Raw genomic sequence first — 22,824 nt, 5'->3', positions numbered from 1 at the left:
TAGGGCAAAGGTCGGTTACACCAGAATCAGCATTTTCGGACTGGGAAGATTCTCATTTGTGTCTGGAAATTATGTTTGATGAGATCAGACCAGTGTCCTCTCAGTCACATTCATCTGATTTTAGTCTGGATCTGTTGTCAGATAATAGAGCGTTGTCTCCAGAGTTTGTGTCTCCTGGTTTGGACTTTTCATTCTTGAACAGTTGGCTGGCAGACTTTAGAGCATCCTCCCCAGAATCTGTGGTGTCAGTTCATCAATGTCCTCATTCTTCTTCCATGATGTTAAGTCCAACAATCAGTCAACATTGTAACTACTACTTGCAATATTCTGAAAAAAGGCCCACGTCACCTCTTTCAACAATTTCCAATAATGATGATTTAGAATCTTGTCTTGCACAAATGTTTGAAGACAACAGACCAGATTCACCAGATTCCTACTCTTCAAATGTTGAAGTTAAACACTCAGCTCTTACTGTAAAATCATCGCCTTTGCTGCCTGCTTCAAGAACTTTGACCTATGCACAGGTTGTGCGAGGCTTTACACATGACAACGAATGTGACACTTTATTTGACTTCCAAAGTAGTGACTTGAGAACTATGCCTTCTGCATCTTCGCCATCAGAAGCATCTGATACAGAACATACCCTTTATCTTCTAGACGAGTGGGTGGCGGAATTAAGGCCACAGTCTCCTGAATCGCTGGAGTCTGAAGGTGAATTTAGGCCGCTCTCTCCGGACTCACCTGTTCCTCAGTTCAGATGTCCCCATAATGAATGTAATGCGGAATTGTTAGGGCAAAGGTCGGTTACACCAGAATCAGCATTTTCAGACTGGGAAGATTCTGATTTGCGTCTGGAAATTATGTTTGATGAGATCAGACCAGTGTCCTCTCAGTCACATTCATCTGATTTTAGTCTGGATCTGTTGTCAGATAATAGAGCATTGTCTCCAGAGTTTGTGTCTCCTGGTTTGGACTTTTCACTCCTGAACAGTTGGCTGGCAGACTTTAGAGCATCCTCCCCAGAATCTGTGGTGTCAGTTCATCAATGTCCTCATTCTTCTTCCATGATGTTAAGTCCAACAATCAGTCAACATTGTAACTACTACTTGCAATATTCTGAAAATAGGCCCACGTCACCTCTTTCAACAATGTCCGATAATGATGATTTAGAATCTTGTCTTGCACAAATGTTTGAAGACAACAAACCAGATTCACCAGATTCCTACTCTTCAAATGTTGAAGTTAAACACTCAGCTCTTACTGTAAAATCATCGCCTTTGCTGCCTGCTTCAAGAACTTTGACCTATGCACAGGTTGTGCGAGGCTTTACACATGACAACGAATGTGACACTTTATTTGACTTCCAAAGTAGTGACTTGAGAACTATGCCTTCTGCATCTTCGCCATCAGAAGCATCTGATACAGAACATACCCTTTATCTTCTAGACGAGTGGGTGGCGGAATTAAGGCCACAGTCTCCTGAATCGCTGGAGTCTGAAGGTGAATTTAGGCCGCTCTCTCCGGACTCACCTGTTCCTCAGTTCAGATGTCCCCATAATGAATGTAATGCGGAATTGTTAGGGCAACGGTCGGTTACACCAGAATCAGCATTTTCAGACTGGGAAGATTCTCATTTGTGTCTGGAAATTATGTTTGATGACATCAGACCAGTGTCCTCTCAGTCACATTCATCTGATTTTAGTCTGGATCTGTTGTCAGATAATAGAGCGTTGTCTCCAGAGTTTGTGTCTCCTGGTTTGGACTTTTCACTCTTGAACAGTTGGCTGGCAGACTTTAGAGCATCCTCCCCAGAATCTGTGGTGTCAGTTCATCAATGTCCTCATTCTTCTTCCATGATGTTAAGTCCAACAATCAGTCAACATTGTAACTACTACTTGCAATATTCTGAAAAAAGGCCCACGTCACCTCTTTCAACAATGTCCGATAATGATGATTTAGAATCTTGTCTTGCACAAATGTTTGAAGACAACAGACCAGATTCACCAGATTCCTATTCTTTAAATGTTGAAGTTAAACACTCAGCTCTTACTGTAAAATCATCGCCTTTGCTGCCTGCTTCAAGAACTTTGACCTATGTACAGGTTGTGCGAGGCTTTACACATGACAACGAATGTGACACTTTATTTGACTTCCAAAGTAGTGACTTGAGAACTATGCCTTCTGCATCTTCGCCATCAGAAGCATCTGATACAGAACATACCCTTTATCTTCTAGACGAGTGGGTGGTGGAATTAAGGCCACAGTCTCCTGAATCGCTGGAGTCTGAAGGTGAATTTAGGCCACTCTCTCCGGACTCACCTGTTCCTCAGTTCAGATGTCCCCATAATGAATGTAATGCGGAATTGTTAGGGCAAAGGTCGGTTACACCAGAATCAGCATTTTCGGACTGGGAAGATTCTCATTTGTGTCTGGAAATTATGTTTGATGAGATCAGACCAGTGTCCTCTCAGTCACATTCATCTGATTTTAGTCTGGATCTGTTGTCAGATAATAGAGCATTGTCTCCAGAGTTTGTGTCTCCTGGTTTGGACTTTTCACTCCTGAACAGTTGGCTGGCAGACTTTAGAGCATCCTCCCCAGAATCTGTGGTGTCAGTTCATCAATGTCCTCATTCTTCTTCCATGATGTTAAGTCCAACAATCAGTCAACATTGTAACTACTACTTGCAATATTCTGAAAATAGGCCCACGTCACCTCTTTCAACAATGTCCGATAATGATGATTTAGAATCTTGTCTTGCACAAATGTTTGAAGACAACAAACCAGATTCACCAGATTCCTACTCTTCAAATGTTGAAGTTAAACACTCAGCTCTTACTGTAAAATCATCGCCTTTGCTGCCTGCTTCAAGAACTTTGACCTATGTACAGGTTGTGCGAGGCTTTACACATGACAACGAATGTGACACTTTATTTGACTTCCAAAGTAGTGACTTGAGAACTATGCCTTCTGCATCTTCGCCATCAGAAGCATCTGATACAGAACATACCCTTTATCTTCTAGACGAGTGGGTGGTGGAATTAAGGCCACAGTCTCCTGAATCGCTGGAGTCTGAAGGTGAATTTAGGCCACTCTCTCCGGACTCACCTGTTCCTCAGTTCAGATGTCCCCATAATGAATGTAATGCGGAATTGTTAGGGCAAAGGTCGGTTACACCAGAATCAGCATTTTCGGACTGGGAAGATTCTCATTTGTGTCTGGAAATTATGTTTGATGAGATCAGACCAGTGTCCTCTCAGTCACATTCATCTGATTTTAGTCTGGATCTGTTGTCAGATAATAGAGCGTTGTCTCCAGAGTTTGTGTCTCCTGGTTTGGACTTTTCACTCTTGAACAGTTGGCTGGCAGACTTTAGAGCATCCTCCCCAGAATCTGTGGTGTCAGTTCATCAATGTCCTCATTCTTCTTCCATGATGTTAAGTCCAACAATCAGTCAACATTGTAACTACTACTTGCAATATTCTGAAAAAAGGCCCACGTCACCTCTTTCAACAATGTCCGATAATGATGATTTAGAATCTTGTCTTGCACAAATGTTTGAAGACAACAGACCAGATTCACCAGATTCCTATTCTTTAAATGTTGAAGTTAAACACTCAGCTCTTACTGTAAAATCATCGCCTTTGCTGCCTGCTTCAAGAACTTTGACCTATGCACAGGTTGTGCGAGGCTTTACACATGACAACGAATGTGACACTTTATTTGACTTCCAAAGTAGTGACTTGAGAACTATGCCTTCTGCATCTTCGCTATCAGAAGCATCTGATACAGAATATACCCTTTATCTTCTAGACGAGTGGGTGGCGGAATTAAGGCCACAGTCTCCTGAATCGCTGGAGTCTGAAGGTGAATTTAGGCCGCTCTCTCCGGACTCACCTGTTCCTCAGTTCAGATGTCCCCATAATGAATGTAATGCGGAATTGTTAGGGCAAAGGTCGGTTACACCAGAATCAGCATTTTCAGACTGGGAAGATTCTGATTTGCGTCTGGAAATTATGTTTGATGAGATCAGACCAGTGTCCTCTCAGTCACATTCATCTGATTTTAGTCTGGATCTGTTGTCAGATAATAGAGCATTGTCTCCAGAGTTTGTGTCTCCTGGTTTGGACTTTTCACTCCTGAACAGTTGGCTGGCAGACTTTAGAGCATCCTCCCCAGAATCTGTGGTGTCAGTTCATCAATGTCCTCATTCTTCTTCCATGATGTTAAGTCCAACAATCAGTCAACATTGTAACTACTACTTGCAATATTCTGAAAAAAGGCCCACGTCACCTCTTTCAACAATGTCCGATAATGATGATTTAGAATCTTGTCTTGCACAAATGTTTGAAGACAACAAACCAGATTCACCAGATTCCTACTCTTCAAATGTTGAAGTTAAACACTCAGCTCTTACTGTAAAATCATCGCCTTTGCTGCCTGCTTCAAGAACTTTGACCTATGTACAGGTTGTGCGAGGCTTTACACATGACAACGAATGTGACACTTTATTTGACTTCCAAAGTAGTGACTTGAGAACTATGCCTTCTGCATCTTCGCCATCAGAAGCATCTGATACAGAACATACCCTTTATCTTCTAGACGAGTGGGTGGTGGAATTAAGGCCACAGTCTCCTGAATCGCTGGAGTCTGAAGGTGAATTTAGGCCGCTCTCTCCGGACTCACCTGTTCCTCAGTTCAGATGTCCCCATAATGAATGTAATGCGGAATTGTTAGGGCAAAGGTCGGTTACACCAGAATCAGCATTTTCGGACTGGGAAGATTCTCATTTGTGTCTGGAAATTATGTTTGATGAGATCAGACCAGTGTCCTCTCAGTCACATTCATCTGATTTTAGTCTGGATCTGTTGTCAGATAATAGAGCATTGTCTCCAGAGTTTGTGTCTCCTGGTTTGGACTTTTCACTCTTGAACAGTTGGCTGGCAGACTTTAGAGCATCCTCCCCAGAATCTGTGGTGTCAGTTCATCAATGTCCTCATTCTTCTTCCCTGATGTTAAGTCCAACAATCAGTCAACATTGTAACTACTACTTGCAATATTCTGAAAAAAGGCCCACGTCACCTCTTTCAACAATGTCTGATAATGATGATTTAGAATCTTGTCTTGCACAAATGTTTGAAGACAACAGACCAGATTCACCAGATTCCTATTCTTTAAATGTTGAAGTTAAACACTCAGCTCTTACTGTAAAATCATCGCCTTTGCTGCCTGCTTCAAGAACTTTGACCTATGCACAGGTTGTGCGAGGCTTTACACATGACAACGAATGTGACACTTTATTTGACTTCCAAAGTAGTGACTTGAGAACTATGCCTTCTGCATCTTCGCTATCAGAAGCATCTGATACAGAACATACCCTTTATCTTCTAGACGAGTGGGTGGCGGAATTAAGGCCACAGTCTCCTGAATCGCTGGAGTCTGAAGGTGAATTTAGGCCGCTCTCTCCGGACTCACCTGTTCCTCAGTTCAGATGTCCCCATAATGAATGTAATGCGGAATTGTTAGGGCAACGGTCGGTTACACCAGAATCAGCATTTTCAGACTGGGAAGATTCTCATTTGTGTCTGGAAATTATGTTTGATGACATCAGACCAGTGTCCTCTCAGTCACATTCATCTGATTTTAGTCTGGATCTGTTGTCAGATAATAGAGCGTTGTCTCCAGAGTTTGTGTCTCCTGGTTTGGACTTTTCACTCTTGAACAGTTGGCTGGCAGACTTTAGAGCATCCTCCCCAGAATCTGTGGTGTCAGTTCATCAATGTCCTCATTCTTCTTCCCTGATGTTAAGTCCAACAATCAGTCAACATTGTAACTACTACTTGCAATATTCTGAAAAAAGGCCCACGTCACCTCTTTCAACAATGTCCGATAATGATGATTTAGAATCTTGTCTTGCACAAATGTTTGAAGACAACAGACCAGATTCACCAGATTCCTATTCTTTAAATGTTGAAGTTAAACACTCAGCTCTTACTGTAAAATCATCGCCTTTGCTGCCTGCTTCAAGAACTTTGACCTATGCACAGGTTGTGCGAGGCTTTACACATGACAACGAATGTGACACTTTATTTGACTTCCAAAGTAGTGACTTGAGAACTATGCCTTCTGCATCTTCGCTATCAGAAGCATCTGATACAGAATATACCCTTTATCTTCTAGACGAGTGGGTGGCGGAATTAAGGCCACAGTCTCCTGAATCGCTGGAGTCTGAAGGTGAATTTAGGCCGCTCTCTCCGGACTCACCTGTTCCTCAGTTCAGATGTCCCCATAATGAATGTAATGCGGAATTGTTAGGGCAAAGGTCGGTTACACCAGATTCAGCATTTTCAGACTGGGAAGATTCTCATTTGTGTCTGGAAATTATGTTTGATGACATCAGACCAGTGTCCTCTCAGTCACATTCATCTGATTTTAGTCTGGATCTGTTGTCAGATAATAGAGCGTTGTCTCCAGAGTTTGTGTCTCCTGGTTTGGACTTTTCACTCTTGAACAGTTGGCTGGCAGACTTTAGAGCATCCTCCCCAGAATCTGTGGTGTCAGTTCATCAATGTCCTCATTCTTCTTCCCTGATGTTAAGTCCAACAATCAGTCAACATTGTAACTACTACTTGCAATATTCTGAAAAAAGGCCCACGTCACCTCTTTCAACAATGTCCGATAATGATGATTTAGAATCTTGTCTTGCACAAATGTTTGAAGACAACAGACCAGATTCACCAGATTCCTATTCTTTAAATGTTGAAGTTAAACACTCAGCTCTTACTGTAAAATCATCGCCTTTGCTGCCTGCTTCAAGAACTTTGACCTATGCACAGGTTGTGCGAGGCTTTACACATGACAACGAATGTGACACTTTATTTGACTTCCAAAGTAGTGACTTGAGAACTATGCCTTCTGCATCTTCGCTATCAGAAGCATCTGATACAGAATATACCCTTTATCTTCTAGACGAGTGGGTGGCGGAATTAAGGCCACAGTCTCCTGAATCGCTGGAGTCTGAAGGTGAATTTAGGCCGCTCTCTCCGGACTCACCTGTTCCTCAGTTCAGATGTCCCCATAATGAATGTAATGCGGAATTGTTAGGGCAAAGGTCGGTTACACCAGAATCAGCATTTTCAGACTGGGAAGATTCTGATTTGCGTCTGGAAATTATGTTTGATGAGATCAGACCAGTGTCCTCTCAGTCACATTCATCTGATTTTAGTCTGGATCTGTTGTCAGATAATAGAGCATTGTCTCCAGAGTTTGTGTCTCCTGGTTTGGACTTTTCACTCTTGAACAGTTGGCTGGCAGACTTTAGAGCATCCTCCCCAGAATCTGTGGTGTCAGTTCATCAATGTCCTCATTCTTCTTCCATGATGTTAAGTCCAACAATCAGTCAACATTGTAACTACTACTTGCAATATTCTGAAAATAGGCCCACGTCACCTCTTTCAACAATGTCCGATAATGATGATTTAGAATCTTGTCTTGCACAAATGTTTGAAGACAACAAACCAGATTCACCAGATTCCTACTCTTCAAATGTTGAAGTTAAACACTCAGCTCTTACTGTAAAATCATCGCCTTTGCTGCCTGCTTCAAGAACTTTGACCTATGCACAGGTTGTGCGAGGCTTTACACATGACAACGAATGTGACACTTTATTTGACTTCCAAAGTAGTGACTTGAGAACTATGCCTTCTGCATCTTCGCCATCAGAAGCATCTGATACAGAACATACCCTTTATCTTCTAGACGAGTGGGTGGTGGAATTAAGGCCACAGTCTCCTGAATCGCTGGAGTCTGAAGGTGAATTTAGGCCACTCTCTCCGGACTCACCTGTTCCTCAGTTCAGATGTCCCCATAATGAATGTAATGCGGAATTGTTAGGGCAAAGGTCGGTTACACCAGAATCAGCATTTTCAGACTGGGAAGATTCTCATTTGTGTCTGGAAATTATGTTTGATGACATCAGACCAGTGTCCTCTCAGTCACATTCATCTGATTTTAGTCTGGATCTGTTGTCAGATAATAGAGCATTGTCTCCAGAGTTTGTGTCTCCTGGTTTGGACTTTTCACTCTTGAACAGTTGGCTGGCAGACTTTAGAGCATCCTCCCCAGAATCTTTGGTGTCAGTTCATCAATGTCCTCATTCTTCTTCCATGATGTTAAGTCCAACAATCAGTCAACATTGTAACTACTACTTGCAATATTCTGAAAATAGGCCCACGTCACCTCTTTCAACAATGTCCGATAATGATGATTTAGAATCTTGTCTTGCACAAATGTTTGAAGACAACAGACCAGATTCACCAGATTCCTACTCTTCAAATGTTGAAGTTAAACACTCAGCTCTTACTGTAAAATCATCGCCTTTGCTGCCTGCTTCAAGATCTTTGACCTATGCACAGGTTGTGCGAGGCTTTACACATGACAATGAATGTGACACTTTATTTGACTTCCAAAGTAGTGACTTGAGAACTATGCCTTCTGCATCTTCGCCATCAGAAGCATCTGATACAGAACATACCCTTTATCTTCTAGACGAGTGGGTGGCGGAATTAAGGCCCCAGTCTCCTGAATCGCTGGAGTCTGAAGGTGAATTTAGGCCGCTCTCTCCGGACTCACCTGTTCCTCAGTTCAGATGTCCCCATAATGAATGTAATGCGGAATTGTTAGGGCAAAGGTCGGTTACACCAGAATCAGCATTTTCAGACTGGGAAGATTCTGATTTGCGTCTGGAAATTATGTTTGATGAGATCAGACCAGTGTCCTCTCAGTCACATTCATCTGATTTTGGTCCCGATTCTTTATCAAATAATAGTCCTTCGTCCCCAGAAAATGAACGCGACACAACTTCATCCCGAAAATCAAGTCATGCTTTCAGAGAAAAATCAACTTCAGCCAAGGCTTTTTCATCAGATTTTGAACCTCTATCTTCTCAAAACCTATTAGTTAATAAAAACCATACCCAGGTACACACTTCATCTTTGCATTCCTTGCCATCACAGTCATATGAAATGAGATATGTTAGTGATTCTAGCATACAAAACAAAGTTTGTTTTCCCAAACTAATGTCACATCTTTCTGATCCAATGTATAAAGGAAAATGTCCTTGTTGTGATATTAGATTTTCTGAAACCATCCACCTATTTAGTCAAGTCAGTTGAACATCACAAAAAATATCCTGACGCAATAGTAACTAAAATGGTTCAGTTTTTTTTCTCTAGTATTTCACCAGTCACCAGTCATCTTTTTTTGCATAACAACTATTGTGTTATTAGATCTTCAAGCATCTCTATTGCAATGCTGAAGACACCCGTAATCTTGACTTATGACGTTAATTTATGATAAACTGTGTGATTCCCCTACACATATATTCTATTTATCCTTTATTCCTTAGTCCTTATGCTCTTTTCCTCAATGCAAGTAAGGCCAACTAGTTACTGCTAGGGCTTCTAGGTACTACTAGGATCATGGGATTAACTCAAAATGAGCTTAATGTTCCCTTATGTGTTTTCAACTGTTGCCTTTTTTAGTGAATGTGGTTGTATTTTGAGCCCTAATTTTGAGGGGGGTTTGTTTTTTTGTTTGACCAAGCCTTTCATGTTCCCTAATGTGTAATGTTTAATGATTATCCACGCCAGTTAGGGCTGGTCAATATGGCCTAAAATCCATATCATGGTATAATTTGAAGCATGTGCGGTAACGATATATATCGCGATATATTCTTTTCTTCTGTATAACATACTTTACACACTATAAGGCAGGGGTCGACAACCCTGGGCACGCGTGCCAAGGGTTAACTGATGGCACGACCGTATCTGGACTGGCCATCTGGCATACCGGGTGATTTTTCGTTTTTATGGGCTGATTATGTATTTATTTATTTATTTTTGTAACGGTATAAACAATGAAAGGTGGTGGATTGGCCAGATACTGGTCGATGTGTAAAAATAACTCAGTTGTTTGTGGAAGCTCCGCCATAGCCACCACCAGAGGCCAGCGGGTGGATGAGGGAAAGGGGGGGCAGGAGGAGAGACCCGAGGCAGCCGCTGGTCCAAGTGTCAGGTGAACTGAACTTCAGGTAAGACGTTATGACCTGCAGTCTATCTGGGTCAGATATAAACCAAGTTTAGGTGTAGTTTATTTTCGTTGTGCTGACTTTTTACAGTCAGTTACAATAACCCGTACTGCGTACTAGCTGGCGGAGTTTCTATACAGCTGGGCAGATGCTATGATGTTACTGATAGCGAACTTTATTTTATTCATAAGGTTAGTTAGTAGAGTTGCCAACCGTCCTGTAAAAAACGGAATAATCCCATATTCAGAGAAAATATTACGCGTTTCGTATTGAGCTGAAAAGGAACACAGTTTGTCCCGTACTTCAGCTAAAATGGAAAAAGACACAAAGCAAATCAAATCAAATCACTTTTATTGTCACATCACATGTGCAGGTACATTGGTACAGCACATGTGAGTGAAATTCTTGTGTGCGAGCTTCACAAGCAAAGCTGGAGTTTTTCTGCGTCTTTACGCTGCACAGCTGTTTCTTCTTCTCTCACTCTCTCCCCCTCCCTCTCCTGTTGCTACTTCAGTCATGAAACTGATCAATGATCAGCTGATCGGCTATGCTTGTTTATCGCCCACTTTGCACCAGAAACAGGAAACCAGCGGAAACAGGAAAACAGCAACATCATCTAGCAAAGTTTTGCCAGGGGGCCAGGTAGGGCATTAACAGGGAAAGGGGGGCACAAAGAAATATGTTTCTTTCTTATTCTCATTTAAAAATATCTAGCTTTTATTAAATAATTATCTGAATCTTATAACCAAAGTTTTTATCTGACGTAAAATGTATAGAAATCATACATATACCAACAAGACAGTGTACATCACTGTCACCAAGGCGTTTGTTTTCATTCAAAGGCTTTATATCTTTAATACCTGGTGGGCCGGTCTCTAGTCAAAATGCCCGGGCCGATCTTTTGTCACAGTCCAGCCCTGGGCACGACACGCAGTGAGTTAATCTGAGAAGGTGCATTAAAAAATAAATGGCTGGGCCAGCGGTGCACATCACAAATTAGCTCACATAGACACACTAGTTGTGCCGCTTCTTAATGACGGTATCTTAGCTAACAACCACAACGACCAGATTCAACTTGTAATTGGCTAAAAATAACTTAGCTTACCAGTGAGAGGGACGTTGCTAGCTGACAGTTTTTTCAAGCGATGTTGAAATTTCCACATTCCGACACTTCAGATGCTTCAGGAGCTGTCCACTCAGCGCAGCATCAGCACCACAGAAATACACGGATACATCCGTAGACTCGAGACTGATCAAACCAGAAGGCTTTAATGAGCAGCTGGATTTGTCTCGCATTAACTGGCTGAGTTAATGCCAGTTAATGCGACATTGAAATGCAGCTGATTGAACTGAAAACCTCAACTTTGTGGGGGTGAAAGTTTGCAGAACTACGAACGAAGCTGGAATCCATAGCTGTGCGTGTTCATGGAGCTTGCATTTTCACCTGCTGGACATCACTACCTGACAAGTTTAACTGTCTTCAGAACATTGCAGAGGCATTATTGACAGTATTTGGCTCTACATATCTGTGTAAGCAGATTTTCTCTCACACGAAGAGTGTCCTCAGGTAGCGGTCTGCATGCTGGACACTCGTAGACCTGTGTCTCTGAGTGGGAGACCAGAGATCACATTAACATGTGTATCCCTGTATTAACAAACATGTCATATTGGCTCAGTTTATTTTTCTTATCATTGTTGTGAGGAGACCATAAAGAGCATTTGCATTTTCTGTTGTACAGTTCATTTGCTGTTATGGAGTTCTTGTTATGGATAAAAAGTGTATTTTTTTGTTTCAAAACAGCTGATAACTATTCGCTGATAGCTGCAAACATCTGCGAACAAATATAATTCTATAAAGTTGTTCTATATAGTGTGTAACTGTCAATATAGAGTTATTAAATTTATTGCTAATGCAATCATATGGCACATTGACTTCTGAGGAAATTTTAGATGGTACTCATCATCAGAAAGGTTGTCTACCCCCCGCTATAAGGCATAAAATACTTTCATTTTCTCAGAAATCGACAGTGTGCCTTATGTCTGAATTCTGGTTGTGCTTACTCACCTCGAACCGATTTTATGTGGTAGAAATCTGTCAAAAAATGTTTTAGTATGATTTTGGTAAGCTATGAAGGCGCACAGCTTGATGGATTGCCGGAGCGTTACGGCTGCCGTAGTCAGGAGCTTCGCGGAGTAATCCGGGTCCAAAACTCCGTCTGCTTCAGGTCCCAAAGTCAAACGAAAAACTGTCTAAATTCTTTCATCCTTAATAAAATAATCAGCGTTGCTGCTTTACCAGGTGTAACAATTAAGTTTAACATCCAGGCATCCATGAAAACAGAATTTATTAAATTTAATGGAGTTAGAAGTTAGCAGGAAGTTAGCTCGCTAGTTTCCACTTAAACATGATATAGCATGTTCTGACTGAGAGATTTCTGAAAAATTAAAATGTACAGGTCTGCTATGACTTCCAACATAAATGAAAACAGACAGAAAACTAAACAGCAGTGATTTTTGTAGGGTTACTGAAGTTGGACTAGCTGGTATATAATGATGTGCTACGTGATCGCTAGCAAAACAGCTATGTTAGCATAACATTAGCACAGTGAAGCTGAAGGATGAACGCTAACCTTTTTCCACTCGATAAAAGTTAACGTGAGGATTTCTGGTGGTTAGGGACAAATGCAATTGCATGGCAGGATGCTATAAACGGACAAAACTTCAGTCAGGAGAACAACTGAGGTAATCCACAATACGAGGTTAGTCATTAATATACTGCAACAACATGGGAATAGAACAGCTGCGAGAGAATTCATCATTATTGAATCAATGGTACGGAAGTGGAGGAAGCGCAGTTTTTAGCTTTCCCCATATTCGAAAAGTGCTTCGTCTCTTTGCTATTACTGTCGCCCGGCATAATTTGCAGATGATGTTGTTTGCAGCTGCTGCAATGCTTTCGACCAAAACAGGCACAGCTTGATGACGCCGTCAACATGCGCTATCACGGTAGAGCGGTATAAGTCAAAATCTCTACCGTTGGCCAAATTTATATTGTTTCTATCGTATACCGTTTCTACCGCCCACCCCTAACGCTTGTCAAGTTTTATTAAGCTCAAGTCTGCTGATTTTGTCACAGGCTTAAGGCTGTAATGCTGGAAATCCAGGCCACATTTTGGAGTAAGGTCTAGTCAAGGTCTAGTCTTGTATAGTGTAACCTGCATGTAACATCCTATGTGCATGCATAAGTGGACCATAGGTGTTTTGCTGGGTGTCTACCAAATATCAGGTAGTTTCAATGTTGTGGCTGACCTACTGCTCATACTCAGAATGCAGTGTGACCAGTTGTTTATCTGTTTTATTCTGTCCAAACAAGCTTTTGCATTAGTTAGTAGAGTTACACCAGCAGAAATGCCTATCTGATGCTGTAGGGGCACATTCAAATGGAGGCGTGACAACATAAATTATAAATTAAAGGGTCACCATCTGGTCAAAACAGTTTTGTTCAGGAGTGCTGAGGTATTTGACTCTGATTTTAAGACATTATAATATTTGGTGCAACAAATAATTTAGAAAGGAAATGAAATGCTATATCTGTCACTATGTTCCCTGGATAAATAAAAAGTTAGCAAATGAATTGTCATCACATGGTGCAGATGGGCCACCAGAGGGAGTTGACAGGTGTTGTGCTTTGTCACAGATCATCTGTCTTCCACCAACTCAATTCTGTCTTTCAGAGAATAGACATTATAGGCATAACATTGTATATTCACAGCTCAGATAATAAAATTACCTATCTATCTAATCTGGAGAGACACTGTAATTATTTATGTTTTGCTATTTTTCTTTTATGTGATATGACCATATTATCGATTGTATACACTAGTTTTTATTGTATACAATGTGTATTGTACACTCTATACTTTAGAGTTTAATATTCAATCCTACGGGTCCCCCATAAATGTACTGTACAAAAAAAGGTGTACACAGTCAGTTGTTGATGATTTGTTGCCTGCAATCACTAAAATTATTTAAAATTCAGATTAGAGTGAAACTCTCCAACAATCAGACAAAGCCCTATGCTCAAGCAGTAGTAAATGGACTGGTTCTTATATAGCACTTTTCTACTCTGACAAGGCACTCGGAGCGCTACAACTTGCCTTATTCACCCACTCATACAAGCACTTTTTTTTTCTTTTTCTATGCAATTGCTTTCTGTCTAAAATTCACACTCCAGTGGATGCATCGAAGAGCAACTTGGGGTTACTATCTTGCCCAAGTATATCTGGCATGCAGGCTAGTTCAGACAGAGGATCTGTTGCTGTTGGTTTTGGCAAGTAAGAAGAAAAAATAGAAGAGCATTCAAATAGATTACAAAATTCTGATTTCACTCTACATTAGTTACAGTCACAGATACATATCTTGAAACAAAGACTACACAAAATGAAACATCTGAAAACGAACCTATAACTCTTTACTAAGATATAAATAATCGTTTTTCAGTTTGTTTTTTAATAAAGCCTAAATGCCAAAAAGTCTATATTAGATCACAATAAACCACAGCTAGTTTTCATCATTTGAGTCACAAGCCATCTGTAGAAAACAGTGGTTTTCATCATGGTACCTGGCTGGAGGAGGCTTTCCAATGAACAACCTCAAGGAAAAAAGAATCCCTGAAGTGAATACAACTTGTGTATGAACAAAAATGGACACAACAATATCACATGTCCAAGACTGATCTTCCCAAGTACATGAAAAGCCCATGAAAAGAAAATCCACGATCAAGTTCAAGAGAAAAATTTCCATGGCATTGGTAAGGCAGCAAAGGCTGTTGCATATCAGTGAATGCAGTGTTGATTTTTATAAGTAGTAGCTTCCCCCAATAACAAGCAATGGCTCTCTGACCATGGCATGTTTGCATTAGAACAGGTAGAATGCCCTTTCTCTGAAGCAAAACTAATAGAGATTACCAATAGAAATGTATTTTTTATTTACTGTAGTTGCAGCAAATTTTTTGCAATATTTAGCTGTTCAGTTAAAAAACACAGAATTCTAAATTTGCCACAGCTGATATTTTTCTTCCTCTTTGAAAGTACATCCTCCGCCAAAGAATTTTTACATTTAAAACCCACACATTTTGCTTTCCCAAATGTATTGGCAGGGGCGCAACACCTTGGGTTGGTTGCGTTGATTCAAATTTTCACCTGATGTGTTTTTGTAACCTTTCCTTATAATGCTGTGTCATTTGGGCAGGTTTTTTGAAACAGTGTTATTATTATTGCAGTAATGCAGCTCAGCAAAATGCACTAGCAAATTTTATAAACTGCTGGATGGCTGACTTTATATGACATGGAAGTGACTTTATACTATACTTATGCATGTTCATCTTCACAGTAAATCAAATCTTTTGTTATTCATTTTTGCAAGTCTATCATAGTTGTAATATAATGTCTTGTCAATTATGTACTGCTATGAAGAATATTTCAAAAATATCGATGGGCATCTTAATAGGTCATTCCATGCTTTTTAAACCTCATGCTGCTTGTTAAATACATGTATTAACATATTTCTTAATATGTTAATTCTGTTTTATATGCATGTGCACTACAAGTGAACTTAATTATTTAAAATATTGCTCACTGTTCTTGTATTTAAAACACCAACTTGTCCTTAAAAAATCTTGGAAAATGCATGCGTCATTGGAGTCTTCCTTAAATCAACAACAAAACCACCCATGATATTTATTTTTAATTCCCACTTCATTGTACCATTTCTTTCAGGTTTCACCTGCATCTTCCAAGACAAATATTTCACAAGATTCACAACAAAAAAATCTTGAATTAGGACAGAGGCAGGTCTTTCCAGCAGAATCCCCATCCTTACCATGTGATTCAAATACAGTTTTCACTAAAAAACTAGAATTACCAATTCCAGCTAACTTTGACTTGAGTAAAGCAAAATTTGACACCACAGTGAACAATCAAATTAGTGCACCACAGGAAAAAGACAAAATGTCATCTCCCACAAGTGAAGATTATGGCTTAGTTAAACCAAGCTTCATGACTCTAGAATCAGTCTCTCAAACAGCTCAAGATAGCCCAGATGCTGCAACTGTCATGTCCTCAGAATCCACACCAACACCACCAGGGTCTGGGTCCCCTCAGCTTGACCAGCTTCTGTCAGATCTGGAGGAGATGAAACTTAAGTTTAGACCAGAGGCACTTAAACCACATTCATCTGAATCCACCAACGAGATCCCTGCAGTTGACCAAATGTATGAGTTCCAAGATATTTTCCTTCAGGATCACAGCCCTGCAGAATATAGTGATATGCTAAAAGTCAATCTATCATCTGCTGCACAGCTTGCAGTAGATAACCCAGATATTCCCATTACAGAGCATCCACATTTCCAGACATCCATTCAGCTTGAACATGAAATGGTCTCAGTCATTCCCGATGTAACAAAACTTGTCATAAGCGTACCATCAAGCTCTGGTCTTCATAAAGACAGTTCTGAGTCCTCTAATGAATCCCTTTCGAGCCCAGAATCTTCCCAAAGACTTTGTGAAGAAATGGAACAACCAAGCTTTCATGTGGATGCATTTCAGTTAAGCACACATGGTCTAAATAATACTCAGAAATTTCCTTCAGTTGCTACAAAGAGCAAGTCTGACATACCTGAGAAAGATATTTGTTGGGAAGATGCTACAACTGACATTCTTCAGAGTCAAGAAGCACATGAATTAGCTATGCCATCTAATGACTTTAAAGGTGTGACAGAATCACAGACTAACCCAGATAGACTTCAGTTATGGGCAGCAAACTCTGTTGACAGTATACATAATGAAGATTTGTCTTCACAGTCTCTTTCTGATTTGACTCCTGAGACAGTGATATCTGCAAGAAATTTCAGCTTTGAAGAACTGGTGCCCAATTCCTCATCAAGGAACTTAAAAATATCTTCAGATGAGGACAGGACCAGTGAACACCATTCAGAAGGATCTCTGACTTCAGTAGACGATGAATGTTTTGACTCTGAGTCTTCTTCAGTCAAACCCAAAACTTATTCTTCTTCAGCCTCTGATGAAGAGTACAACTTGCCACCTGGCTATGCAGAGGCCTCCTCTATTTCATCTACCTATACTCAGATACCTTCAGGATACAGTCCTATAGTGCATAGTGGTGCAGACAGTCCAACCAATGAATATTCTGACCCAGAGCCTTACTTTGACTGCAAACAGGGTTCATCCGATTTCTCAGAGCCTGATCCTGATGAATCTGAGACAAGAGCTAGGTCAAGTGGAGGTCAAGCCCAGGATCACTCTAGAGTGCAGGAAAAGTTGAATCAAAAAGTACTGTTGTCTTCTGGAAGTGAAGATTACGAAGACGCTTCTTTTGTCCATGAGCCTATTTATCGTGTAGATGTAAAGAGAGAAGAAATGCAAGAAACATCAGATGAAGAATTCACCTTGTGTGAGACTTCACAACCACCACCTGTCTGTGAAACTGCAGCATATCATGATACTGATAAATCTCTGACAAGGGTAAGATGAGAGTTGGTAAAAAAAAACTGCAAGTGTTTTCCCCAGAGCTGAGCTTGGCCAAATGACTATATTTGCTTCAGAGAGGAATGACTGCTGGTAACCCTGTAGACACGTGAATGGGAGCTAAAACTCCTTCTAACCCTTAATTTGTTTTGATTTCACATTTGACTAATCCTAACTTAGCATGTCACTTTGCTGCCTGTAACTAGTAGGATCACTCACAGTGATAACATGAGTTACTTTTTTTTTTCATCAGTAGGCACATTTATTGTCATCTAGGTAAGAGCATGGTGTATTTTCTTTTTTTGTTTAATTATAGACTGCCATGTTGTACTTTCAGTGTAATGTACAAAACGACATGCAATCATCTGAAAGTGCAACATATCACTCTGCTTCTTGCTTGCTTTCCTGCAAACCTAGCATTCATGCTGTCATTCATTATTAAATGTCAATGGATTTGTGTTGCTTGGTCAGGAGATCAACGCTGAGCTTGGATCAATGTCAGAAAGTTCAGATGATGAATTTTTGACTGCCAGAATAGTACAAAGAAGAGTTGTCATTCAGGTATCTGATTTAGCATGACTGATGACGTTTTAAACCAGTGTGGCAACTAAATGAAAGCTAAAAACTTTCACTGTCAAGTTACAAATGTTTATTTTCTAACAACCTTAAGTCTTAACAGAAAGGATTAAAATGGGTTCAAATTAGATAACACACCCCTTGATTAACATGTATGAGCCTAACCTGAGAGTTTTGTGCTGCTGTGAGCACTTTTTTTCTTGGTTTATTTAACAAAATACATCTGAAAATGCAAGTTTGTTTCCTGTGTCCCGAAGTCTCTGTTTTCTCACTGAATTACTGCTTAAAAGTTGTGTGCATTATTATACTCGAACATACAGTTGCACTAATTTGTCAGTTAAAGAAGTGAATATTTCACTGACCCAAATGAGCCTGTATGATTATTAGTTGTCTTGTTTTCCTCATAGGCTGATGAAATGCCAGACCTCCCTGCCCAGTCGGTGTCAGAAGAAAGGTACAAGGATGAAAATGGACACATAGTTGTCAAAAAGGTGGAGAAAAAATGCACTATATGCATTATATGCAAGTATAAGTTAATCCTATATATAGTCGTTAAATGCATTATCTTGCTCAGGTTACCCGTAAAATTATACGTAAGTGTGTTTCCGCGGATGGTGCGGAGCATGAAGAGACGACCTTAGAAGGAGCTCCTCAGGGGTTTGTCCCTGCAGCGGAGGGAGATGGCTACTCTAAGGTTGTGAAGCGGACAGTCGTGAAAAGTGAGGGAGACCACACAGAGGTATGTTCGTTGCAGATGTCCTTCTTCATAGTGTTTTGTTCTGTTTTGTTTTGGGGTTGTTTTTTGTTTTGTTTTTTACCAAAAAATGGAAGGTGTAACATCTATACTGACATTAATATATAAAGTACAGCTAAATAAACTTTTTGACCTAGGTGACTTTTACCGAACGTGAGCATTCGTCATCATCAAGGCAGGAGACAGCTGATGGCCGCAAGATCAGTCACACGGAAAGGACAACCGTGTTGGAGGGTGAAAGGACAGTGACACACCATGGTGATCAGTCTTTGACCTCTGATCTGCCTACAGCCCAGGACGACTTCAAGAAGGTTTTTAAACACTTTGTCACCGTTATTCCCCAACCACATAACCACATATTAACATAATACTTATACATCAACATTCTTCATGTCTTAGCACCTTAGGTTTAAAAAAAATAATAAACAAACAGCACATTGTGAAGATGTTTCGAGTTTCAAATGTATGTTTTTTATTATTTAATCACTTTGAATTAAGAGACTGTGTTCTCTGCTTTTCATGCCACCAGGCATTCGGTTATTTGAGTGGTTTTAGCGGAACAGAGCTCCCTCTGGTGGTAGAAAGAGAGACTATCAAAGAGGATGGAACAGTGGTCAGGAGGTGTGCCTACTGGAGTGCACGTGTGTGTGTGTGTGAAGCTTACTATTATTGACTAATGTTTGCGCATGTTCATTTGTGCTGGCAAACAAATTTTTTGTATTCTTAACCAATTCAAAGTCAAACGTGTAAATAAACCAGTGAGATGTGAGTTTATAATTTTTTAACTCTTGTGAACAACTGCAAGAAAATGTTGTCCCGTGCACTACATTAAAATTATTATTCATGCACTATTTAGTTGTTTTTAGTAAATCATAGTTTTAGTGATTACTTTGTGTTGCTGCTTTTGAGTAGTATAGAAGTTGAATAGCCTTAAATATTCCAAGTAATTAACAAGCAAAAGACACAAAAATGAAAAGGAAAAAGATACATTTTGACACAAATGAGTTTTGAGTAGAATTCCGTAGGTTTCCTAATGGTGGTATTTTACAAACAAGTTTAATTCAGGAAAAACTGGCTCAAAAGAAATTCCTTGGTTTGAGGAACCTGAATTCAGGTTCCACGCAGGGGACGACATGTTTTCAGCCTTAACAGTATGAGTTTTGCAACACAATCTTAAGCTTTCTCCACTAAGAAAATAGCTATGAAGTTGCTCACAAAAAATGATTCCTTTCATCTAGTCATAGTGATTTCAGGTCCAGATGAACAGAATCAAGTTGTGGGGATTTCCTTACCTGGACGATCGAGCATGCATCAAGACCATGAAGTTGCTGTGCATGTGTGCAGCGAGTATTAATAGAGATGAGAAAGAGAGATCAATTTCTCCCATAACTGCTTCTCAGGCTCACTGTCCACAACTGAATTTAAAGTCCTTCTCTTTACATACAAAATCTTGAGTAATCAGGCTTCATCATACCGTCATCAGACAGTTTTATATTATCCCAACAGAGCACTTCTGCTTTCAGACGGCAGGTTTATTTGTGGTTTCTAGAGTTTCTAAAAAAGCTTTCACATTTCGTCCCCCATGTGGGTGATATAGAGTCACTTGATTATTGGGGTTTTCTCCAGAATACTATAGGGTCTTTACTTTACAGTATCAAGTGTCCTGAGGTGATCGTTGTTGGGATTTGGCACTTTATAAGTAAACCTGAATTCAATTCAACTGTGTAAATCCAAAAATGTAATGTTGGATTTACACGGTCTAATCTGTGTGGGGGTTTTTTTTCTCCTATAACATATCTGTAACTATAGCTCTTCCTTTACTTTATTTTCCACAGGTGAATTTTTTCAAAGATATTTATCTTTCTTTATCTATTTCCCCTCCCTGCCTCTTGCTACCTGTCCAGGGCCCATCTGCGTAAAGGTTGCACTCTCACACGAACAGTGGTTGAGGGAGCTGGGCAGCGCAAACAGGTCATTCAAGAGAAAGTGGACCACCCCAGAAAAGGATCAAAAACCCGTGATCTCCAACAGCATCTCCACCAGCTCTTTCACCGCTACTACGAAGAAGAAAAGAACAATGATGAGGAGGAAGGAAGAGTAAATGATTGAGTAACACTCTGCCCAACTCCCTCGTTGTGCCCATGCTAAAATCCCTGCTAGTCCTATGCATTAGTCACATGCAATCCTAGTGTGCACAAACACACCTCAAAGCTACCACAGTCTTCCCCTTTAGGACCTGGAAGATGATCTTTAGTTCTTGATTTGGAGTTTTTTCCCTGTGTGGTTTCAAAGTACTTCTGAGTTTCTTTATTTTATTTTATTTTTTTATCTTTTTGCCTTTTGTGACCAAAGAAAGCCTTTTGTTGATCTCCTGATTGTTTTACTTTCTGATTCAAGTTGTCTGATAGGTTTGTCTTATCCTGTGGTAGAGCAACAGAACACTCAAAGAAAACAGAGCGACACTATCCCCATCAAATAACTCACAAACCTCCGAAGTACATTTTACTTAAAAACACTGGTACTGCTCTTGGAGTAGGTGCTTGGACTGAAAGACGATATTTCACATTGCACTGCCTCTCACAACTTTCACAGATAATCCTTTATGAAAAAAAACAACTTCTCACTCACTGTACTAGCCTCTGCTTTTTTGATTCAGATGGTCAAGATATCACAAACAGAAAATCAGACTGTACTGACACTGAATTTAACTGCTGCTGTTGTGTTTCGTGTTGACTATGTGTACTCTGTCTTTGGGAATTATATATTCTATTTAATCTCAACATTACTGACATCTGTAGCCTAGGAATGAATAATCACTCATGTGAACTTAACAGGCATGACTAATCAACATCTGTCAGTTTGATCCTAGCTTTGACTGCTTTGTCGTTGTGTGGATTGCCCTTCTGCTTTTCTTTACCTTGTGTGTGTGTGTGTGTGTGTGTGTGTCTTTCATTCTTTATTATTATGTTTCAACTAATCATTGTTGACCTCCACTTTTAAAGTATGGATGTGATGAGTGCAGGTGTAACTGTACTTGCTTTAGGTTTGATTTTGTCTGTGCATTTGATGAGTTAAATACCACACTGAACGCTGGTCAAAAGTTTCTGTAGGTGATTTTAACTTGTTTGCTGATGTTTGTTTGTTTTTTCATTTTCGTGTAGAGAAGTTATTTAATTTAATAATTCAGCCCCTCAGGATTTGGCACTGGGAAATGAAATAATCCCAGTTTTCTAATATTACATTTGCGGTAAGATGATGATACACTCAGTGTTTTATTTATGTAAAGATTTGTTAGTTTATCTTTTGAATCCGATTGTTGAAGTAGATAAAGGCGGTTTTGTGTTATGTGTGTGAGTGAATGATTCGGCGTATGTAGTTAAAGGATGTGTAGCAGTTTCTGTCAGCAAAGAAAAGAAATGTTTATTTTACACAATTAGCATTTGCACTCCTGAATTTCAGAAGAGGAAACCTCCATGCTTTCTGTGCACTGCAATACAAGGTACAGAATATATCAGCCACAGGGATATACTCATTGTGGAGGGATTGCTGTAACAAAGCAGGTTGAGAGCTTAAATATATGATTATCCACAGCTCGGAGCATCGCTACTGTTTGTATTTACAACATGCAATGTATTTACTCTCACTCTCACTGTTTATTTTGTGATTTAGAGAAAAAAATGCAAATTAGTGGAGATTCACTGTGACAGATATGCTTTTAATTTGAAGACTCAGCATCCCTTCTCTGTGATGATGACCCGTTATATACATATACAATGCATATATAAATAAATATCTATAAAGGCATGTATTACTGTATCAAAAGTCAAGAATGCAGAAAAGAAAATGGCTGCAGTGTATCTATA

General features: G+C 40.0%; 1 protein-coding gene across 1 annotated transcript in view; it reads left to right on the top strand.

The window, feature by feature from the left end:
* The window catches only part of ank2a (ankyrin 2a, neuronal), a 91,826-nt gene extending 69,002 nt beyond the window's left edge, over nt 1-22,824 (top strand). The window contains exons 44-48 of the mRNA XM_085357011.1: nt 18,615-18,698; nt 18,782-18,946; nt 19,099-19,272; nt 19,491-19,582; nt 20,866-22,824. Of these exons, the coding sequence (XP_085213137.1) occupies nt 18,615-18,698; nt 18,782-18,946; nt 19,099-19,272; nt 19,491-19,582; nt 20,866-21,070 (720 nt within the window). The 3' untranslated portion in view covers nt 21,071-22,824. The remainder of the gene's footprint in view (nt 1-18,614; nt 18,699-18,781; nt 18,947-19,098; nt 19,273-19,490; nt 19,583-20,865) is intronic.

Source organism: Diplotaxodon limnothrissa, linkage group LG6 (genome assembly GCF_057381915.1).
Source record: "Diplotaxodon limnothrissa isolate DT_005_m linkage group LG6, D_limnothrissa_male_GT1.1, whole genome shotgun sequence".
Lineage (NCBI taxonomy): Eukaryota > Metazoa > Chordata > Actinopteri > Cichliformes > Cichlidae > Diplotaxodon > Diplotaxodon limnothrissa.
This window is presented reverse-complemented; position numbering and strand designations above follow the sequence as displayed.